This window comes from Macaca thibetana, chromosome 1, assembly GCF_024542745.1.
Source record: "Macaca thibetana thibetana isolate TM-01 chromosome 1, ASM2454274v1, whole genome shotgun sequence".
Taxonomy (NCBI): domain Eukaryota; kingdom Metazoa; phylum Chordata; class Mammalia; order Primates; family Cercopithecidae; genus Macaca; species Macaca thibetana.
Genome location: NC_065578.1, coordinates 189,194,222 through 189,204,449, shown reverse-complemented (window position 1 = coordinate 189,204,449; position 10,228 = coordinate 189,194,222). Strand labels below are relative to the sequence as shown.

At 40.8% G+C, this 10,228-nt stretch overlaps 1 protein-coding gene across 1 annotated transcript; it reads left to right on the top strand.

Annotated features, from left to right (window-relative positions):
* The first annotated feature begins 785 nt into the window (after positions 1-785).
* Positions 786-1,147, top strand: LOC126941180 (60S ribosomal protein L37a-like). Its single transcript, XM_050767514.1, has one exon. It carries the CDS (start codon positions 811-813, stop codon positions 1,087-1,089), a length of 279 nt encoding a protein of 92 aa, XP_050623471.1. The 5' UTR covers positions 786-810; the 3' UTR covers positions 1,090-1,147.
* Positions 1,148-10,228: the final 9,081 nt, after the last annotated feature.

Here is a 10,228-nt window from a genome sequence, read left to right as displayed (position 1 = left end):
TCCATCTCAAAAAAAAAAAAAAAAAAAAAAAAAAAAAATACAGAGGATAATTTGTCTCTTTAAACTGAGTCTATTTAGAAGAAAGATAATACGGATATTCAGCAAGGGGGAAAAATTATATTCTGGGTTTTATTCCCAAATTAACAATTATTTGAAAATTTAGCTCTTTTTAAAAAGTTTATTTAAAATGTTTTTACTCTTGTTAGAGTATTGAGATTTGTTGTGAGTTAATACAAATAAGATTAAATGAGGCCGAGCATGATGGCTCATGCCTGTAATCCTAGCATTTTAGGAGGCTGAGGCAGGAGGATTGCTTGAGGCCAAGAGTTCAAGACCACCTGGCCAACATAGTGAGACCCAGTCTCTATTTAATTTTTTTTTTTAATTTATAAAAGATTGATGACACCAGGTGAGGTGGCGCACGCCTGTAATCCCAGAACTTTGGGAGGCTGAGGCAGGCGGATCACCTGAGGCCAGGAGTTTGAGACCAGCCTGGCTAACGTGGCAAAGCCCCATCTCTACTAAAAATACAAAAAGTGGCTAGATATGGTGGCACATGCCTGTCATCCCAGCTACTCAGGAGGCTGAGACAGGAGAATTGCTTAAACCCAGAAGACAGAAGTTGCAGTGAGCCCAGATGACACCACTGCACTCCAGCCTGGGCGACAGAGCAAGACTGTCTCAAAAACAAAAACAAAAACAAAAAAATCACTATTTTGTAGCTTCAAGACAACTTAAACAAATTGGTTTTATCTCATATTTTGTTAATAATTCTGACCCTCTCTGGGCTCCGGCCTAGTTCGCGGCGATATGGTCAAACGCACCAAGAAAGTCGGGATCGTAGGTAAATACGGGACCAGCTATGGGGCCTCCCTCCGAAAAATGGTGAAGAAAATTGAAATCAGCCAGCAGGCCAAGTACACTTGCTCTTTCTGTGGCAAAACCAAGATGAAGAGACGAGCTGTGGGGATCTGGCTCTGTGGTTCCTGCATGAAGACAGTGGCTGGCGGTACCTGGACGTACAATACCACTTCCGCTGTCACGGTAAAGTCCGCCATCAGAAGACTGAAGGAGTTGAAAGACCGGTAGACACTCCTCTACTCTTTGAGACATCACTGACCTACAATAAATGGGTTAATTTATGTAACAAAAAAATAATAATAATTCTGATGTGGAATACCCAGAAATTTAGACTTTGCTCTGACTTCCTCTACTGATATACTATGAAAATCAAATGAGTCATTTCATATAAAATATCAGTGCATGGCATATAGTAAGTACTCAATTTTTTCAAATTCATTTTGTGCATATGTTATTAGAGTCTTTTGTTTCTTAATCAGTCAGATAAGAATGACAAGTCATCAAATACATTTTTGCTCTTTGCATGAACCCTAAAAAAAGATTAATGCAACTTTTCAGATCATACACAAATCAGTTAAAATAATGCCTTATGTTTTCAATATGTATTCTAATATGCCTGTACTATATTTTCTGATATGCCTGTACTATATTGTTTGTTCCTCTGAATTTTTTTTTTTTTTTGAGATGGAGTCTCTCTGTCACCAGGCTGAAGTGCAGTGGCACAATCTCAGCTCACTGCAACCTCCGCCTCCCGGGTTCAAGAGATTCCCTTGCCTCAGCCACCCGAGTAGCTGAGACTACAGGCGGGCGCCACCACACCCAGCTAATTTTTTGTATTTTAGTAGAGACGGGGATTCACCATGTTGGCCAGGATGGTCTCAATCTCCTGACCTCATGGTCCTCCCACCTCGGCCTCTCAAAGTGCTGTGATCACAAGCGTGAGCCGCCGCGCCTGGCCTCCTCTGATTTTTTTTTTTTTTTTTTTAGAATAACTTAATGCTTTTTAGGTTAGGCTGCATGACTTTTTTAACCTATTACATGCTTTAAAATTGTTCTAGAATGTGTAAATGTCAGCCTAACACACTGTTTGTCATATTAAGGCTAGAAATGACCTTAGATACTCATTTATTTCAGCAGTTGAAGCTGAGAGTAAGAAAGACTGGATAGATCACTTACCTACACAACTACTTCTTTATAGGTAAACACCATGTAATTGAGGAGGGGATTAGGGAGCAAAGAGGGCTAGGAAAACAGGAGAAAAGATGAATGAGGTATGTATCCCTGCCTTAGAGAAACTGAATAACCTAGTAGGAACAATACAATAAGATATTCATGTAAACTAGAGTATAAAGTACCTTAGTGATTAGTGCATAGAAAGTACAGTCAGGCCAGGTGCGGTGGCTCATGCCAATAATCCCAGCACTTTGGGAGGCCGAGGCGGGTGGATCAGGAATTCGAGACCAGCCTGGCCAACATGATGAAACCCTGTCTTTACTAAAAATACAAAAATAGCCGGGCATGGCGGCTGGTGTCTATAATCCCAGCTACTCAGGAGGCTGAGGCAGGAGAATCGCCTGACCCCAGGAGGTAGAGGTTGCAGTGAGCCAAGATTGTGCCATTGCACTCCAGCCTGGGCAATAAGAGTGAAACTCCATCTCAAAAAAAGAAAGAAAGTACAAAGTCCTCTGAAAGTTAAAATCATTCTAATGTCATGGAACCTACCTTCTGACAGGTGGCAATTCTGTGGTATCAGATGTGTACCCAGGGCCTAGAAATCCACTCAGCTCTCAATTTGGGACACCAGGGGGATGAAGGAGGATAATGAATGAGAAATTGAAAGGTATGAGAGTAGAGTTTGGACTAACTAAAAAACCTACCTCAGGCCGCTGGGTAGCCAGGATTATAGGCGTGAACTAGCATGCCCAGCTGAGATAAGTATAAGATGTTTTATGTAAGCGCAGGGTAACCACAAAGCAAAAGCCCATAATAGATGTGCAGGCCAGGCACAGTGGCTCACACCTGTAATCCCAGCACTTTGGGAGGCCAAGGCTGGTGGATCATGAGGTCAGGAGTTCAAGACTAGCCTGGTCAACATAGTGAAACCTTGTCTCTACTAAAAATACAAAAATTAGCCCGGCATGGTGGCACACGCCTGTAGTGCCAGCTACTTGGGAAGCTGAGGAAGGAGACTCACTTGAATCTGGGAGGTGGAGGTTGTGGTGAGCTGAGATCGTGCCACTGCACTCCAGCCTGGGCAACAGAGCAAGATTTTGTCTCAAAAAATATATATATATGTGTGTGTGTGTGTGTGTATATACATATACAAATCAACCAGAATAACAAAACAATAACTAAAAAAAAAAAAAAAAAAAAAAAGAAAACAATTTTTCAAACGGCACTTATAAGTCCTTACCTATATATAATTACTTTGAATGTAAATGGATTAAATTATATAATCAAAAGGCATAGAGTGGCTGAATAGATTAAAAACAAAAAAAAAAAAAAAAAAAAAAAAAAAAAACAAGACCCTTAGAGGCTAGGCATGTAATCCCAGCACTTTGGGAGGCCAAGGCGGGCAGATCACCTGAGGTCAGGAGTTCCAGACCAGCCTGGCCAACTTGGCGAAACCCTGTCTGTACTAAAAATACAAAAATTAGCTGGGCATGGCGGCAAGTGCCTGTAATCCTAGCTACGTAGGAGGCTGAGACAGGAGAATCGCTTGAACCAGGGAGGCAGAGGTTGCAGTGAGCCGAGATGGTGCTATTGCACTCCAGCCTGGGCAATAAGAGCAAAACTCCATCTCAAAAACAAAAACAAAAACAAAAATTAGCCAGGCATGGTGGTGGGCACCTGTAAGTCCTGCTACTCAGGAGGCTGAGGCAGGAGAATGGCTTGAACCCAGGAGGAGGAGGTTGTAATGAGCCAAGATCATGCCATTGCATTTCAGCCTGGGTGACAAGAGTGAAACTTCATCTCAAAAACAAACAAACAAACAAAAAAACACAAAAAAAAAACAAAAAAAGAAAAAAGAAAAAAAGACCCTTGGAGCTGAAACAGTGGCTCACCCTTGTAATCCCAGTGACTCAGGAGGCTGAGGTGGGAGGATTGCTTGAGCCAAGAGTTGGAGGCTGCAGTGAGCTATGACTGTGCTGCCATACTCCAGCCTGGGCAACAGAATGAGACCCTATCTCTAAAAACAAACAAAAAACAAGACCAAATTATATGCTGCCTACATAAGACTCACTTCACCTTAAAGCAGGGGTCCCCAGCCTCTGGGCCATGGACCAGTACCGGTCTGTGATCTGTTAGGAACCTGGCCACACAGCAGATGAGCAGCTAGCAAGAGACCATCACCGCCTGAGCTCTGCCTCCTGTCAGATCAGTGGCAGCATTAGATTCTCATAGGAGCACAAACCCTATTGTGAACTGCACATGCAAGAATCTAATGCCTGATGATCTGAGGTGGAACAGTTTCATCCTGAAGCCATCTCCCACCCCTGTCTTGTCCATGGAAAAATTGTCTTCAAAGAAACTGGTCCCTGGTGCCAAAAAGGTTGAGGATCATTGCCTTAAAGGACTCTTGTAGACTGAAAGTGAAGGGAAAGATGAACGTTTGTTTATATAACTAATGATTGGTACTTCATGTGGGGCTCTGTCTGTCTAAACATACAATTCTAGATATACTGAGTTCAATATACTTTGTAACCAAATGATGTCCTCTAGCACAAATGTATGTTCAGTATCTATTGGGCCATATTAGGTTTATCTGATCATGAGTATCAGTTAAGAAAAAGTTGAACATTCATATGTAAATCATTCAGGAAACTAGAATTTGAAACATAATGCTTTAAGCAATATGGAGAAGAAACTTCCTTTTGCTCCATACTTTACTCTGTATGATCTGGACTTGGGGGAGTCTTTGTAGAGTTTTTTGTTTTTCTAAGAGGTTAAGGACCAAAGATTATCCCTATCACTTGGAGGCAGTTCATGAACCATGCAGTAAAATGTCTGTATAGCAGGCTCCTCATTGAAGATGAATATTCAGCTTCATGTTACTCCATGAGTTTATTTTCTTTTTGCTGTCCTCTAAGTTTGAATAAAGTGTTTGAGAGCTGTAGTCTTTTCTCAGTGCTAATCTTCTATTAATGGGAAAGTTCTGCAACCATACTTGGGCCAGTATAGCACCAATGATGGGAAATACCTAGAGCTCCATCAGAGGAAAAGCAAATCCCTGGGGGTCAAGAGTCAGAGTCCTTCTCCTTCTTGATATTTTTCCTAAGCTGTCAAACTGGGACAGGCAGAAAGATCTAGTTCAAGCCCTTGTTCCACTACCTACTAGCTGTGTGATCTTGTACAAGTTAACCTTAGAAATGTTCACTTTCCTTGAGTATAAGATTTGTCAAAAGTAGCTGATGTAAAATACAAGGATTGTGAAATTTATTTTATGGAGATTAAAATGAGAAAATATATGTAGAACATCTAGTACAATGCCTGACATCTATTAGGCACTTGATGAATGAGAGTTATTAAAATTATTCTAGGTACTGTACATAGCATTGGGCTGGTGGTTCTCAATTTTGCTGTGAACTTCTAAAAACTATGGTCCAGGCATGGTGGCTCATGCCTGTGATCCAGCACTTTGGGAGGCTGAAACAGGTGGATCGCTTGAGCTCAAGAGTTCAAGACCAGGTTGGGGAACAGGGCAAAACTTCGTTTCTACAAAAAATACAAAAATTCACTAGATGTGGTGGCACACACCTGTAGTCCCAACTATTTGGTGGGCTGAGGTGGGAGGTTTACTTGAGCCCGGGGAAGTCGAGGCTGCAGTGAGCCGTGTTTGCACCACTGCACTCCAGCCTGGGACACAAAGTGAGACCCTGTCACAAAAACAAAACAACAACAACAACAACAAAAACTATGTGTCTCCAGCTCTGACTCTAGAGATTCTGATTTGGAGTGCTGCTGTGGGGCCAGGCGTCTTTATGTTTTTTGGATTTTACAGGTGATTTCATCCTATCTTCTCGGGTGAGAACCACTGACATAGGGCAATGGTCAGCAAACTTTTTTGGTAAATGGCCAGATAGTAAATATTTTAGGCTTTACGTGGCATATGGTCTCTGTCACAGCTATTTGACTCTGTCATTGTAGTTTTAGAGCAGCTATAGACAATATGTAAACAAATAAGAATGAGTGTTTCTAATACAACTCTATTTATAAAAACAGACAAAAGGAAGTGGCAGACCAGATTTGGTCCCCAGACAATTACTTGCCAATGCTTTCTTATATGGAGGGAGATTTTATTTGTTATAGCCAGGGAAAGTATATTATTATTATATTCAATGGCGGCATTAAAAGCCTTACAGTGTTTGTTGCAACACACAGTTAATTAAACAGACAATGCTCCTGCCTTCCAAAGAATTAGTCATTCAAAACAACAACACAGACATAATATTTATAAGTAATCCTGCATGAGTAATTATCACATAAACAAATGACTATACAAGACTACATGTGAAACTGAGTTCAGGAATGGCCAGATTCTCCTAACGCTTCCATTTACAAATATCAGATAAAATAAAAGGAACATAAGGACTCATTCAGGAACCAATGTAAAGAAGAGAATGATGCCCCAGTGTAGCTCCCTTTTTTCAGCAAGAGGCTGTAAGGGAGCATCTTTTAAAAAGGGATCCTTTAAATAGTACTTCATGGCTTTCCACGTGGCTGAATTTACCTTCTCTCAACACTGATTTCTTCATCAAAATACATTACTGTCTGATTTATCCTGAGTTTAGGGGCTATATTACGATTGAGTTTAATGATAGCAGTGCTCATTACCTTTAACCTGGAACAAAGAAAAATGTCTTCTGTCTCAATAGGAATAGTAAACTTCAGGGAAAAGCCAGGGGATCCGTCTGTGTGGATGTGTGTGCATGTGTGTATAGGTATGTTTAAATAAAGTTATTGGTAATTTAGTAACCTACTGCCTACAATGGTGGAAAGGATGCAGTAGTAGCTGTTGGATAGGGCAAGGTTCTTATATAGCCCTGAGGGATGGGCAAGTGTTGTGAACTTAGTAATTTTGGCTGACCAGCATCTGACTCTCTCCTCCTCCCTTTCTTTGGGAATTCTCCATTTGGGAGTTTTAGTGGATGGCAGGGTCTCTTCTCCCACTATAAGGACTGGGAAAGTTCAGATACTTGCCTAAATGCCCTCCCCTAATCTGCCAAACACAAAATACACACCCAACTAGGGTGAAGGAAAGTGATCTAAGCTTGGTTGACTATAGATGATGTTAGCTGGGACTGTGAATCCGCTGTGAGTTACACAGAATTAAGTAGAATTCATCCCACTAGCAGCGCTGGTACCAAGAGTCTGGTGGGACATCAGAGTCTGATGGTAGCAATCTCTGAGGTGATGGCCAGCATCCACTGGCAGTGGCAATGGTACCCTTACCAGGGCATTTCAAGGCTGACATTAGCTGTGATTCTGGCTATCTAGGTTCTCTCAATTCCTGTTCTTCAAAACTGTGAACTGCCTAGGTGCGGTGGCTCAGGCCTGTAATCCCAACACTTTAGGAGGCTTGAACTCAGGAGTTCAAGACTAGTCTGGGCAACATGGCAAAACCCCTTCTCTACCAAAAATACAAAAAAAAAAAAAAAAAAAAAAAAAAAGGCTAGGCATGGTGGTGTGTGCCTGTGGTCCCACCTACTCAGGAGGCTGAGGTGGGAGGATCACTTGAACCTGGGAGGCTGTGGCTGCAGTTAGCCAAGATCATGCTACTGCACTCCAACCTGGGCAACAGAGTGAGACCCCATCTCAAAAAAAACAAAAGAAACAAAGAAACTTTGAGCTACTCAGTTTGCTCCTAGTAAATTCCTATTCTGCTTAAGTTAGCCACTGAGATAGTTTGACCTTTAGGAGAAAGAGTGTAGAAAACAAGGGACTGCATAAATAATCTATTTTTCTGTTTCTCAGAGAGACACCTTTTACTCAGTTTAAAGGAATTCTCCATGTTTTTTCTTTTTCTGTGCCCTGATTTTTATGATTGCAGTTGTCAGAGTCTCAAAACTTCAAGGTACATCTGTATCCATTTCACTTAAATTGAAGTGAAGGTATCCTAAACGACATGTTTCCTTCTGTTAACTCAGTTCATTTATTATTCCCAAATAAGCCATCCTTTCAAGCTTTTGATTTGAACTTTTTACCCATCTGCCAAGAATGTTCAGTGTCTAGTTTAAAACTAATATTGCAGTAATTTCTCAAGGGGAAAGTCTCCATATCAACTTCTCTCTTAGTCAGGATTTATATACTAGGGGAGAAAAAGAAGAATAAAATAATCTCTTTCTTGGCTAAAAACTATTACAAAAAATAATTTTTTTCCTTGAATTCTTAACAAGAATTTTTCTAATCAAGCATTTCATCTGGGGCAATCAAGCAATCAAAGCCTTCCTTGCTAAAATTACATGGAAAAATAATTATTTTCTACATTTTTGCAAAAATATTTTAACTACCAAAATTGAAATGTTCATTTATGGTTTTTTTTTTTTTTTTTTCTGCAAAGAAACTTAACCTTGTTTCTGCAACATCTAAATTGAGTCACAAATGTTCTCAAGTGATGATATAAAAGTCACAGAACAAAATTAATTTGCATTCACTTTATCATAATCACAACAAATATTTGGTAACCTGCTATGTGCCACATAACACCATAGACACCGTGCTATTTTGTTTGTTTGTTTGTTTTTCTGTCACCCAGGCTGGAGTGCAGTGGCACCATCTTAGCTCACTGCAGCCTCTGTCTCCCAGGTTCAAATGATCCTCATGCCTCAGCCTCCCGAGTAGCTGGGATTACAGGCGCCTGCCACCACACGACTAATGTTTGTATTTTTAGTAGAGACAGGGTTTCACCATTTTGGCCAGACTGGTCTTAAACTCCTGACCTTAGGTGATTTGCCTGCCTCAGCCTCTCGAAATGCTGGGATTATAGGCATGAGCCACTGTGTCCAGTCGTGCTATGTTGATATAACAGTAAACAAAACAGACACGGTCTGTCCCTCAGAGGCTTATAGTTTAGTGTGGAAGATAGAAGACTTATAATTAAATAACCACAAGTATGTTGAGTGTCCTGAAGGCCAAAGTACATGGGATTTTTAGCAGTAAGAATTGACCTAGTCTGATGAACAGAGAAGGTTCCTCAAGAAAGTGGTGTTTAAGCTGAAGCGAAAGGATGAGTAGGAATTAGCTAGGCAAATGAGGGGTAAAATGTTTCAGGCAGACGACAGCATGTGCAATATCTCTGAGGTAGGAAGAAGTGTGGTATATTCAAAGTGTGATATATTCAGAAATCCAGTTTGGCTAAAGAAAGTATAGAGATTCAGAGGGAGCCTAGCAAACAAAGAAGATGCCACAGAGTCCGGCAGGTAGACCTTGAAGCCAAAGTAGAGATTTTGAGGTTTATTTAATTTATTTTTTCAATGTCTTCAAATCATTTAATTGAGCTTTATTTTAAGATAAGTTTGTCAGATAGTATACAGGATGTCAAACTAATTTATATTTAAATTAAACAATAGTATTTTAGTATATGTCCCAAATATTACATGGAACATAAATTGAAAAAATTATCCATTATTTATATGCAATTAAAATTTAGGCCAAGAGCGGTGGCTCACGCCTGTAATCCCAGCACTTTGGGAGGCCGAGGCAGGCAGATCACCTGAGGGCAGGAATTTGAGACCAACTTGGCCAACATGGTGAAACCTCATCTTTACTAAAAATATAAAAATTAGCTGGGCATGGTGGCTTGCACCTGTAATCCCAGCTACTTGGGAGGCTGGGGCAGGAGAATTGCTTGGACGATTCTCCAAGGTGGAGGTTGCCATGAGCCAAGATCGCACCATTGCACTCGAGCCTGGGCAACAAGAGTGAAACTCTGTCGCAAAAAATAAATAAGTAAAAAATAAAAAACTAATTTAACTGAGCATCCCATATTTTACTTTGCTAAATCTGGCAACCCTACTCTTTATTTATTTATTTATTTATTTATTTATTTATTTAGGAGATACAGGGTCTCACTCTGTCTCACTTCAGGCTGGAGTGCAGTGACACGATCATAGCTCACTGTAACCTCAAACTCTTGGGCTTAAGTGATCCTCTTGTCTCAACCTCTTTAGTAGCTAGGATACAGGCAAGCTCCACCTCACCGGGCTATTCTCTATTTTAAGAGCAAAGTCTGAAAGGCTAAAGAGGGACATGGCAAGATTTCCTTGTTAGCCAGGTGCAGTGGCTCATGCCTGTAATCCCAGGACTTTGGGAGGCTGAGGAGGGCAGATCACTTGAGCCCACCATCATAAAAAGGAAGCATCCCCCA